Source organism: Rhinatrema bivittatum, chromosome 1, assembly GCF_901001135.1.
Source record: "Rhinatrema bivittatum chromosome 1, aRhiBiv1.1, whole genome shotgun sequence".
NCBI classification, from domain to species: Eukaryota; Metazoa; Chordata; class Amphibia; order Gymnophiona; family Rhinatrematidae; genus Rhinatrema; species Rhinatrema bivittatum.
In genome coordinates, this window is record NC_042615.1 from 388,424,937 (window position 1) to 388,437,918 (window position 12,982).

The 12,982-nt window shown below is 47.2% G+C and overlaps 2 protein-coding genes across 2 annotated transcripts in view; one reads left to right on the forward strand and one right to left on the reverse strand.

Moving 5' to 3' along the window:
• SARAF (store-operated calcium entry associated regulatory factor) overlaps nucleotides 1–135 on the reverse strand; it is a 154,185-nt gene extending 154,050 nt beyond the window's left edge. The window contains exon 1 of the mRNA XM_029601665.1: nucleotides 28–135. Coding sequence (XP_029457525.1) covers nucleotides 28–100 — 73 coding nt within the window. The 5' untranslated portion in view covers nucleotides 101–135. The remainder of the gene's footprint in view (nucleotides 1–27) is intronic.
• An 84-nt stretch (nucleotides 136–219) lies between these two features.
• LEPROTL1 (leptin receptor overlapping transcript like 1) overlaps nucleotides 220–12,982 on the forward strand; it is a 99,529-nt gene continuing 86,766 nt past the window's right edge. Inside the window, exon 1 of the mRNA XM_029601668.1 lies at nucleotides 220–345. Within this exon, the coding sequence (XP_029457528.1) occupies nucleotides 330–345 (16 nt within the window). The 5' untranslated portion in view covers nucleotides 220–329. The remainder of the gene's footprint in view (nucleotides 346–12,982) is intronic.

The following is a 12,982-nucleotide window of genomic DNA, read 5'->3' on the forward strand; positions in this document are numbered from 1 at the left end:
CTGAAGTGCACTAAAGACTAATCGTACCCGCGAACAAGTTGTAATGGGAAAGGCGGACACACATTGTTACGTAGCAGGGGTGTAAACGTATGCGACACATCGCGAGCGGGACGAAGTTTGCGTTGAGAGGAATAGAGTACTTCCGGTGACTGTGCCTGCTTCCGGCTGCTCGGGTTCGCTTGGTGGGGGTGTGTTATTTTTCCGTCTTGCTCTTGCGGAAGTTGCCGGCATCGTTCATTCTCTGCATCCTTTGCACAGCTCATGCATGGTCTTCTCCAGTTGCTGCTAGAAAGCAACGCTCGAGAGATCTGCGGAACGTCATCGTCGTCATGGCTGGCATTAAAGGTGAGCTCGAGACAAAGATGCCGGGGGAAAAAAACGTTGCTCGAGCAATGCAGCTTCTTATCCCCTGACACCCACTCTGCGGACTGGAGAGTAACCCACGCGTGCCGCTTGTAATGTGCGCGTCCTTTACCCCTACCCTCGTACCCACCCCTAGAGAGTAACACCAGAGACTTCTTAAGATAATTAACTTCTGTTCCCTGACTCGGATATGTGGGTTTTGAGGCGGAATATAAAAGTGAGCGACTGGGGGAGGAGAAAGAAATACTGAAAAGAATAAGTAAACCACTGAGATTTGTGATTCCATTTTCAAAACATAGAAATGGTTGCGTGACGCCTTATGTTAGACGCAAAGTAATACATAGTAAGGACCCTTCAGAATTTATGTCTCAAAGAGAAAGCGTCAATTATATCAGAAACTGATTTTTCGTGTTCAGTTTCACAAATTCATTTGTCTAAGTTGTTGCTTTAGTAACCAGGAAAAATGTCAGCCTCTCATAGTAATGATGTTGTTGCCTTTGCTCTCCACAGGCGTGGAAGAATGTTTAGAAAACTTGGGCACCAGACGACATTTCTAAATGCCTGTAAAATTTTTTCCTCATTTTTTTTCTTTGTGTCTATTATATAACTTTGCTTATTTAACCTTATGCCCTTTTAACTATCCTTTTTAACGTGCCCCCCCCCCCATTCCATCAGAATTGTACAGCACTGTATCTTTGCAAGATTGTAAATGTTTTACTAGGGTTATTATCACCTGACTTTATTGTACATATCCTATGATGCTTTTGAGATCTCTTTCTCTATTTCTTTTTCTCACTGCCACTGCAACCCTCTCTCTTCTAGCCTGCTCCCCTGCCCCCCTCCCTGTTCATTGTAATTTTCCTTTCTTTATAGTTGCTTGTAAACTGGCATGATGTTCCTACGAATGTCATATATAAAAGTTTATAAATAAATATCCTCTGCCTTCCAGTCTGTCTGTGTGACTGGAGTCAGTCCTGGAATGTGAGTGCTTTTCTCTTGGGCCAGCTGCAGCAGTGACTGTTCTCAGTGATGGCAAATGCTGAACTCTAAACACCCTATTTCTTGCCTGCATACTAATTCCTTAGTTTTGGCAGTCAGTTATGTCATTAAACTATCATGCTTACCTTTGGGTATTGTTTCTGTAACTTTAAGTCTGGGGTCATGTTATCTTCTGCCTGTATTCTCAGCAGATCTTATACAAGCATTCTTAGTTAAAATTGTAATCTTGGGTTGTTATAAGTCATTTGTTCATTTTTCTTTCAAAAATGTGTATAAACTACATTGATTGATTGTCATACCTGATTACACTCCCTACCTGTGGCTCTCTTCCCTTTATTAGAGCTACTAAAGTAATTATGGGGATATAGAAATAGATCAACCACTACACATGGTGTAACCTACACAGAGCTGCAATTACTACCCTTAGCAGAACATATGGAAGTAATCTGCATGGATTGGCAGTTGCTACCATAAGCAAATTGCTGGGCAGACTGGATGTCCATCTGGTCTTTATCTGTCATCATTTATATATTGTGTAAATATCTCAAGGTTTATTGTAGCTCTGATATATTTATTTTTATTTATTTTTTGAGTTTTATATACCATCATTTGGTGAAGCCATCACAACGGTTTACAAGATTCAAAAGGCAGTATCTTAACATATGTGAATTAAGGGTATAACAGGATACATATTGTATTCTAAGTTGAGCGGATAAGGGCAACGGAAAGGGAAAAGATTAGGGGGTGGAGGTACTGCGGGGGGGGGGGGGGGGGGGGTGAAAGGAAAGAGTGGGGGGAAAGGAGGGTTACAGGGGTGGGGAAATGAATTAAATGGAAAGTTATTCATTTTTAAAGTCCGACAAAAAATCATATTTACTGAGACGGGTTTGCTTGGTGCTGGTCTATGTCTTGTCTTTGCGTGGTTTCGGTTGGTAATTCTGTTGGATGTTTTGATACTTGATTGTCAATGTAGACTTTGTAAAACAGCCATGTTTTTAGATCCTTTTTGAATGTTTGAGGTTAGGTTGGGTTCTCAAATCTTCTGGGAGGGAGTTCCATATTTTAGGGCAGGTGATTGAAAATGCTCTTTCTTTGGCTGCTGTCAAGTGAGCATCTCTGATGGGGGGGGGGGGGGGGAATTGTTAAAAGGCCTGTGTTGTTTGAACGTAAGTTTCTTTGGGGATTCTGGGGAGTTATGTTTAATCCAGTTTGACCTTGATGTTCATTGTGTAGTAATTTGTGTATGATAGTCATGGATTTGTGTTCAATTCGGGATTTGATTGGATGCCAGTGTAGTGAAATCGGTATTGGTGTTATGTGATCATTCCTCTTTGTTCCAGTCAGAATTCTGGCTGCTGAGTTTTGCAGAATCTGGAGAGGTTTGATGTCCAAAGAGAGCCTGGTAGCCAGCTCACTTAGTAACAAACAGGCCAATTCAGTAAAGTCCGCGGGAGAGTGGGCGAATGCCCGCTCTCCCGGCGCGCGCATAGGCCACTCGCCTGTACGCGTGATGCAGTATTTAAGGTAGGTCCGGCGGTAGAAACGGGCAAAAGGAGCGGCGGCTGTCAGCGGGTTTGAGCGTCTGGTTTTCGACCCGACAGCCGCTGGCCGACTTCAAATTATTTTTTTTCACTTTTTTTTTTACCCTTCGGGACCTCTGACTTAATATCGCCATGATATTAAGTCGGAGGGTGCACAGAAAAGCAGTTTTTACTGCTTTTCTGTGCACTTTCCTGGTGCCGGAAGAAATTAGCGCCTACCTTTGGGTAGGCGCTAATTTCTGAAAGTAAAATGTGCGGCTTGGCTGCACATTTTACTTTCTGAATCGCACGGGAATACCTAATAGAGCCATCAACGTGCATTTGTATGTTGAGGGCGCTATTAGGTTCGGCGGGTTGGACACGCATTTTCCGCCCCTTACTGAATAAGGAGTAAGGGAAAATGCGCATCCAATGACAGGTTAACAGTGCGCTCATTCGGAGCGCACTGTAATGTATCGGCCTGATAGTAAATGATGTTAGTTAAAGACCAAAGGTCCATCCAGTCTGCCCAGCAAGTAGCATTTAGTAATAACTGCTGCTTTGCACAGGTTATTCCCCCCCCCCCCCACACACACACAGAGATGTTATACCTAAAGTTAACATAGGCTATCCCATTTTTTTCATTTACATCCGCTAGCTTGTAGGGATCTTCAGTGTTTATTCTATGCCTTTTTGAATTCCATCACCATTCTCTTCTTCACCACCTTAGTTCTGGGAGGGCATTTCTTGATGTTGATTCTGAGTCACCCCCTAGTTCTGCAGTTTCCTTTCCAGCAGAAAAGGGTCGTTTGTTCTTCATTTATACCTTTTAGTTATTTGAAGGTCTGTATCGTATCTCCCCTGCACTTCCTCTCCTTCAAGGTATAAATACTCAGGTCCTTCACTCTCATCTCTTATGGCATTCTGCTCCTTCAGGTATGTCCACTCTGTTGTAGGTCTTACTGTATTCTGCAAAAAGACAAACTTTTCCTTCTTTCCCCCTCTGCAATGTCACTCATGCAGATCTTGAACGGAATCAGTCCTAAAACTGATCCTTGAGGCACTCCACTTAACACTGTTTTCTCTTTGGAGTAAGTTCTACTTACCATTACACAGTATCTCCAGTCAGTTAACTAATTTATTATCCATTCCACCGATTTGTCACCCACTCCCAGGCTTCTCATTTTATTTATGAGCCTCCTATGCAGGATGGTATCAAAAGCTTTTCTGAAATCCAAGTAGATCACCATGAGTGCTCTTACTTTATGTAATTCTCTAGTCACCCATGAGAGGTAGGCCATGGCAACCTTTGTGGCCTACCTCTGTGCATTTTTGTTGGGAGAGATCCGCAGAGCTGCGACTTGGAGTTCCCATCACACTTACACTGCGCATTGTCTGGACAGGGATGGCTGGCGAGATAGCAGATTCGGCCAGTTTGTCCTGCGCAACCTTTTCAGCTGTGAACCCAACTCTTCACTGGGGGCCCCTGGTTTTTTGTTCAGGCTGCCCCCGTGTCACCACTAGCACCTCTGTTGTGCCTGTTGGCAACTGGATAGATGTTGGTTCCATTGGGTCAGGTCTGGCCTGTAGCTCGGGATTCACCCATGTACGAGGACTACCATCCTGCTTGTCCTAGGAGAAAGTGCAGTTGCTTACCTGTAACAAGTATTCTCCTAGGACAGCAGGATGTTATTCCTCATGAAACCTGCCTGCCGCCCCGCGGAGTTGGGTTCTCCTGGTTGATTTGTTCTTCTATCATATCTGCGTACACAAAGAGACCCTGCGTGGACGCAGGGATAGTGGCATGCTCTTTGTGCCAGCCAAAGTTTCTAGAAACTTTGACAAGTTTTCTGTGCCGAGCTCCATCTGATGATGTCGCCCATGTGTGAGGACTAACATCCTGCTGTCCTAGGAGAACACCTGTTACAGGTAAGCAACTACACTTTCTTTGAGGATGTAAGGTCACTTGGCATATGTCACTATTTTAGCTTGATTAAACATGAGACTAAGCCAGTGGTATCTTGAGCACTGTAGAAATCACCACCTTCAACCTCTAGCTTCCAAAATAGGAAATTTGCATTATTATTTCAACCCTATAGTGGTAGACAAAAAAAAAAGAGCCTTCTATATGGTCAGAATTTTGAATCTCCTTGAATGCAGCAAGTTCTAATGACAGATGCCTCGCTTCAAAGTTTAATACCTGTTTCAACAATGTGGAACTCTGATAGGTTTTTTTTGCAGCAGCATTCAATCACAAGCTACCTCCTTATTGCTCCAAGAGACCATCATAGGATGCTCTAGTGAGAGATGCTTTTTTAACCTTCTATAGGGCAAGGAGTTAACATACACTTTCTCTCTCATTCCTCTGATTTCAAAAACAGATTTCTTTGCAAATTGAGAAAAGAAACCAAAACCATGATCTTGGTAGCTCCCTATTGGCCCCAGTAGATCTGGTTTCCAGGAATACGCAAACTGGAGATAGCACAGGTATAACTTCCAACAAATTTAAACCTTCTGACCCTGTTCAAGGATTCAGTTCTTCAACCCAGCCTTCAATCTCTAGCTTTAACAGCATGATATTGAATGCAAGCTAATACGAGACATGCACTTTCCTACAGGAGTTGAACAAGTGTTGGCAGTGAGAAAACCTTCCACCAGAAGATCTTATAACTTCAGATGGAAAAGATTCTCCCACTGGTGTGCTGCTTGTAAAGCAAATCCGCTCATATGTCCAATCCACTGATTCTGAACTACCTTCTCCACCTTGCAGATTCAGGTTTAAAATCAAATTTTGTAAGAGTACCCTTAAGTGCAATAGCAGATTATCACTAGTACTCTGGTCTTCCGATTTTTCAAAAAATCCACTGAGATTTATAAAAGGGTTATATAACTTGTGACCATCAATAAGAACTCCATCAGTGCAATGTGTCCTTGTCCAATTTAATGAAGCATCCATATGCACTCATAGATACAGCAGAAATGAAGTTTGTAACTTTCTTGTGGTGCTAAACTTCAGCACTCATAGTTAGTAAACTTTAAGTACTAGTAGATTATGCACCCTCTATTCAAATCTTCAATAACAGAGTAATATTAAGAACACAACATTTTTGCCCAAGATAATATCCTAATTTCACCAATCAGCCCATAGTACTACAAGATTTCTTCTCAAAACCATTCTTCCTCAGAGAAGCAAGTGCTTCATATATTAAGCCGTAGAAAAGCTATACTATTCTACCTGGACAGAAAGAAATCTTTCAGGAAATCATCACAGTTATTCTTATTGCATGATGCCAACAAAAAAGGCCTACCAATAAAGACACTCTATCCAGTTGGCTATTGCTTTGCATTTCTCATTGTTAAAAATGTATTCCTGCAGTTGTGTAGCAATCTAAAAGCTCATCAGGTTAGAGCGATTTACAACAAAAAGACACATATCAACTCAGCTTCAGTACAAGATATCTGTAAAACAACCACTTGGTCAGCCATAGATATTTTCCCCAAGTATTACTGTTTGGAACATGTGTAGACTAATTTTGGTCAGGCTGTCTTGAAAAATCTTTTCAGATAACAACTTCAACTTCCCGCCAAATATTACTTAACAAATTTTTTGATTTATTTGCAACCCTCATCTTGGGAATCCCTGTTTGTGTGGCTGTGTTTTGCTGCTTGTCTCTGGAGAAAGAGTTGCTTACCTTTTAATAAGTGTTCTCCATGGACAGTAGAGCAAACGGCCATGCCATCCCTCCCCATCCAGTTGAAATCAAATAGGTATTAGACTGAGGGACGTGTGTGGGAGTACAGGAACACATACGCAGGCTCAAGTTTTCTCTTCTGAGTGTGGATTGAACGAGCTCTGACTTGGCAGCATCAGGTGACGTTACCCATTTTGTGTGGCTGTTTCTTCTGCTGTCTCTGGAGAACACCTGTTACAGATAAGCAACTTTGTCTGCCTCAGCTTCTCACTTGGTGCATACATATGAAGTCTATCCAACAAGCAGATAACCCAGTTCATTCCTGTATAACTATCTGCATTTTTTAAAAATATAGTTACTAAAGAATAGAGAATACTTGGTGTTCCTTAAAATTCTAAACTCTGTGGCCTTTAGTGGGGATTATCGAATCTGACACTAGGTCATTATGGTGACTAGAAATTACACATACCACTCAGGATTTTCCTGCCTCAAATTTTCTGTGGTGTGTCCCTGGAAAAGCTCTTTTCATGTAGATAAGCAGCTGAATTAGCTATGCTGTCTGGGTACGTCTTCCGTGCCACTAGGTCGCGGAGCTCTCTAACAAACAGGCCGATACAGTACAGTGCGCTCCGACGGAGCTCACTGTTAACATGGTCTTTGACGTGCATTTTCCCTTACCCCTTATTCAGTAAGGGGCGGAAAACGCGCGTCCAACCCGTGGCACCTAATAGCACCCTCAACATGCAAATGCATGTTGATGGCCCTATTAGGTATTCCCCGCGATACAGAAAGTAAAATGTGCAGCCAAGCCGCACATTTTACTTTAAGAAATTAGCGCCTTCCCGAAGGTAGGCGCTAGTTTCTGCCGGCACTGTTTTTACTGCTTTTCTGTGCACCCTCCGACTTAATATCATGGCGATATTAAGTTGGAGGTCCCGAAGGGTAAAAAAAGAAAAAAAAAAATTTAAAATGGGGTGGCGGCTGTCGGGCCGAAAACCGGACGCTCAATTTTGCCGGCATCCAGTTTCCGAGCCCGTGGCTGTCAGCAGGCTCGAGAACAGACGCCGGCAAAATTGAGTGTCTGCTGTCAAACCCGCTGACAGCCGCCGCTCCGGGCTAAAAGGAGGCGCTATGGATGTGCTAGTGTCCCTAGCGCCTCCTTTTGCTTGTTTCTACCACACCACCTCATTTGCATACTGTATCGCGCACACCGGCGAGTGGCTGGTGTGCGCGCCGGGAGAGCGGGCGTTCGTCCGCTCTCCCGCGTTTTTACTGAATCGGCCTGTGTAAGTCTGGTAAAGTCTTTTCCTGAACATACCCAGATCAGTCCAGACTAGCGGGTTTTATTCATCCCTACCAGCAGACAGAGGTAGAGAACAAACCTTTGGGCACTGCCACATATACGAGAGTGCCACCTGCAGACCTTCAGTATTTCTCTACCTCCAGCAGATGAATAGAGGTGCTAACCCTGCAGTCCTGAGTGACTGGACATTTTAAGGAAGATTGCTCCCCAAGGTAACAGGCTCCTGCAGAAGGGTCGTCCCTCAGGTTTGAGCCAGGCGAACAGGGGGTTGGATGCCCCTTGCCAGCTTCAGCCCAGGACCACTGACAGCCAGTGGTCTGGTTCCCTCGGTGGGCCCGAAGCCCCTCTGCCTGCCCAGGACAGGGAAGTACCCTTACCTTTATTTTTGTGCTTTCCTGTGTGTCTGGGCCTTTAAATCTTTGCATGTGTGCAGGCTGTGCAGCCTAGCAGGCTGAAACCTCAGCGAGATCGTCGGGTGCAGGCCGGGCAGTAAGGGGGCGGATCGGGGGATCATTCGGAGGAGGGTGGTCCCAGCCGGGGCAGATTCACTCTGGTGGGGGCTGGCTGTCCTCCTGAATGAGCCGTGCGGTTTTCAGTTGCGGCAGCGGCCTGTTTAACACGCCGGCGGGAAATTCTTGGGGCAGTGCACCCTCTTCAGTGTTTGACAGCTGCTGTGTGGTGCGCCCCTTGCGATCTGGGCCGTGGGAAAGCGCGGCAAGCATAGGATTGCCTGTTTGGATTTTTGTTTTGCCTTGCTTTATTTCTTGTTGCGTGTTATGACAGACAAGCAGCTCAGAGAGACCTGCAGGGCCTGTGGTAGCCCGTCGGTTGGCCTGAATGACCACCTCCTCTGCACGGAGTATGCTTGGGGGAGGTGTCTGAAAGCAAGCAAAGCCGCGGAAGCATTCACGGACCGCGGCAGTGGCGCTGGGATCACAGGAGGGAGTGGCTATGGCTACAGAAGCAGAGCCGGATAGGGGGGCTTCTCCCCAGGGGTCCCCGCTGCTCCTGTCTCCCATGGTTTGACCTAGGGAAAAAGGTCCAGATGTCTCGGGCCCTAGCAGCCCCAAGCACCCTTCGGGCACTCCAGGGGGGTTTTCGCCCGAATTCGTACTTTTACTGCACGAGGCCTTCCTGGCTAGGCAGGCAGGTAAGTGCGGTGTCGCAGAAGGTACAACGGGATCGGCAAAGTGGGGGAAGGTCCCCCCCCCCTTAAAGGTTCTGCGGGCTCGCGAACTCTACCTCCTGAGGGACGGCTAGCGTGATTGGAATCTGACTTGGAAAATTCGGACGAGTCTAAGCAGGAGGATGAGTTCTTGGAGGCCGATCAGGATGGGGACCCGATTGGGGGGTCCCCCTCTGGAGCCAGGGGACTCTAAAACCGAACAGGGGACCTTAGAGGGTCCGGAGGCTGAAGGCCATGATCAGCGGGTGAGGAGCTTTGCCCGCTTTTACCTCAGGTGTTGGAGGAGCTGGGGATTAAGCTCACCCTGGAGGATTCAGAGGCTTGAAGGGGTTAATCTGGTTCTGGATGGCCTATGGAGACCCCCCAGCGCTTTCCCAATTCCAAAGAAAATCCAGAAATGGATCAACTGAGAGTGGGATTCTCCCGACTTGGGTCTGCGAGTTGGCAGAGTGATTTCCAAGCTTTATCCGTTTCTGCAGGACCCTCTGGACGTTCTCAAGGTCCCGAAGGTGGATGCGGTAGTTTCGGCAGTCACTAAGAAGACCACTATTCCGGTGGCTGGAGCTTCCACTCTGAAGGATGTTCAGGATCAGAAGTTGGAAGTGCATCTCAAGCAAGCTTTTGAGGTCCTGGGGCTCGGCCTGCGTACGGCGGTATGTGCAAGTCTGATGCAGCAGGTCTATTTATGTTGGATCCTGAAGCTGCTGGAACAGTCTGCCTCCGGGATTCTTTCCCCAGTCCAGGCGGCCCGCCTGGAGGCAAAGGTTGCTTATGGCACGGATGCCTTTTATGACCTGGTGAGAAGCGAGGCCCGTGCTAAGGTGTCAGTGGTGGCATCCAGACGACACTTGTGGCTACGCAACTGGTCAGTGGATCCGTCATCAAAATTGCAGCTCTGTAATCTGCCCTTTCAGGGGAAACTGCTGTTTAGTGAGGACCTCGATCGTCTGATGAAGTTGCTGGGAGAGACAAAGGGCAATAGGCTGCCAGAGGAATGAAAGTCTGGCCGGAAACCTTTCTCTTCTCGGCCTTGCTTTCGGGAGTCCAGATGTTTTTGTCAGATGAGGCCCTCTGCCCCAAGACAGTCCTCGCATAGGCAAAAGTCGTTTCGAGGGGCTGGAAGGTCATCTAGAGGCGGATCCACCCAGGGTGCGGGTGGCAATAAGTCCTCACAATGAGATCCGGCAGGTCCATTCCTCATCTCTGGTAATTGGGGGCAGGCTGGCCTGGTTCTACGGGGAGTGGACCAGGATGGGTGGGTGTTGAGCGTGGTGAGAAACGGCTACGCCTTAGAATTTTCTCGCCCACTGAGGTTGGTCTTTCTGGGGTTGCGTTGTTTTTCCCAAAGCAAGCAGGCAGCGGTCCAGGAAACGCTTCAGCGGTTGTTAAATCTGGAGGCGGTTGTACCGGTGCCAGTGTCCGAACAGGGACAAGGCAGATATTCGTGGTGCCCAAGGAGAAAGGCACTTTCTGACCTATCCTAGACCTGAAGAAAGTCAACCAGAGTTTGAAGGTACCACGTTTTCGGATGGATACGTTGTGCACCGTAACTGCGGCAGTACGGGGAGGAGAGTTTTTGCCGTCTCTGGATCTCACTGAAGCTTATTTGCATATCCCCATCCATCAGGAGCACCAGAAGTTTCTCAGATTCATGGTTCTGGAATAGCACTATCAGTTTCAAGCACTGCCTTTTGGGCTGGCCACCACCCCGTGGACCTTTAGAAAGGGGATGGTGGTAGTGGCGGTGGCGCTGCGACAGGAGGGATTGCTGGTGCACCCGTACTTGGACAATTGGCTGATACTGGCGAAGTCACTAGAGGAATGTGTGCGGTCCGTGGTCTGAGTTTGGTCGCTCCTGGATTCTGTAGGCTGGATTATCAATGTGCAGAAGAGTCATCTGTTCCCCCTCCCATTCCGTCGAATACTTGGGAGCCCATTTCGACACCCAGCGAAGCAGAGTGTTTCTTATAGATGACAGGTTGAACAAAATTCGGGCAGAAAGCACATCTGCTTCGTCTACAGGTGCCGAAGGTCTGGGATTACTTACAGGTCCTGGGCTCGGTGGTGTCCACATTGGTACTGGTGCCCTGGGCGTTTGCCCATTTGCGGCCTCTGCAGAGAGCCTTGTTGTCCTGTTGGAATCCTTTGTCGCGACAATATTTCCTGTCCCTGGCTCTGATGGAGTCGGCGAGGGCTAATCTGGCCTGGTGGATGACGCGGAACAGTCTGGAGAAGGGGATGCCTCTCGAGGTCTCAGAGTGGGTGGTGGTGGTCACCACGGATGCAAGTCTTCAAGGCTGGGGGACAGTTTGTTTGGGCAGGTCTGCTCAGGGCCTTTGGTCGATGTCGGAACAGGCATGGTCCGTCAATTGCCTGGAGATGAGAGCAGTGCGCCGAGCTCTGGAGCAGTTTCTACCCTTGGTCCGCGATCGAAAGGTGCGAGTTTTTTCAGACCATTCGACCATGGTGGCTTACATCAACCGTCAGGGGGGAACCAAGAATCCCACGGTAACGCAGGATGCTCAGCTGCTGTTTGAGTGGGCAAAGGTTCATCTCGAAGGAATCACCGCCTCCCATGTTGCAGGAGTCGACAACATCCAGGCGGATTACCTCAACCGGCAGCAGTTGGATCCGGGGGAGTGGGAATTCTCTCAGAGGGCCTGGGAGCTTCTCTGCGAACAGTGGGGAACCCCACAGTTCGATCTAATGGCAACGATTCTCAATACCAAGATGCAAAGGTTCTTCAGCCGCCAGATGGATTCCGGGGCGGTGGGGCTCAATGCCCTCATATGTCCGTGGCTGACCGGAGTCCTCCTGTACGTCTTTTCTCAGTGGCCGCTGATAGCAAAGGTACTCGGGCATGTAGGGGGCCAGGCGGGCTCAGTGATTCTGGTGGCTCCAGAATGGCCTCACTGTCCGTGGTTCACGGATCTGGTGTGGCTGGCATTGGACGGACCGCTACGCCTGACCCATTTATCAGATCTCTTGCGTCAGGATCCTATATTTTCCGATCGGGAGGATCGCTTTTGCCTTGCGGCCTGGCTTTTGAGAGGAGGCGATTGTGTGTGAGGGGGTATTTGGAACCAGTAATTACTACGCTGCTCCAAGCGAGATACCCTGCTACCTCTTTAGCCTATTCCAGGGTATGGAAGGTGTTTGAGATCTGGTGTGGACAATAGGGATTGGACCCTCTTCAAGTGTCTGTGTCCCATATTTTGACTTTTTTTTTTTTTGCAGGTGGGTTTATCCAAAGGATTAGCTCATAGTTCCCTTCAGGTCCAGGTTTCTGCTTTGGGTTGTCTCAGAGGGAGAATCCAGGGAAAGGCCTTGGCATCCCATCCAAATGTGGTGCGTTTTCTACGAGGAGTCAAACATCTCTCCATAGCTGGCCCTGTCCTATGGAACAAAATGCCCGTAGACCTTCGCCAGGAAGACTGCCTAAAAACATTAAAAAAAAACAAAAAAAACCTAATCCTACGCCCCTACACTCACAGCAAGCTTCCTCTGGCCTCATCTATTTAAGATGTCCACATGTTGAATAGCATTGTAATTGATTGTATATAACCCTACTACTCTGTACATACGTTTCCTCTTTATTCAACTTCACTGTCCCATACATTTATCTTTAGACTTTTAGGCATGTTCTCTGTTAAGTTCTTATTTAACCGTTCTATTGTTATTTGTCAAGCGTATATTATGTGCAGTTTATCGTTTACTGTAAACCGATGTGATATCCCTGATGAATGTCTGTATATAAAACCATAAATAAATAAATAAAATCTCCGTCCACCTCTGCGTCGCATTTGTCTGGAATGGAATCTTAATCTCATGCTACGAGTCCTTTGCGAGCAGCTGTTCGAGCCTTTGAATTGGGTATCTTTGAAGATCCTGACTCTGAAGACTGTCTTTTTGGTAGCTA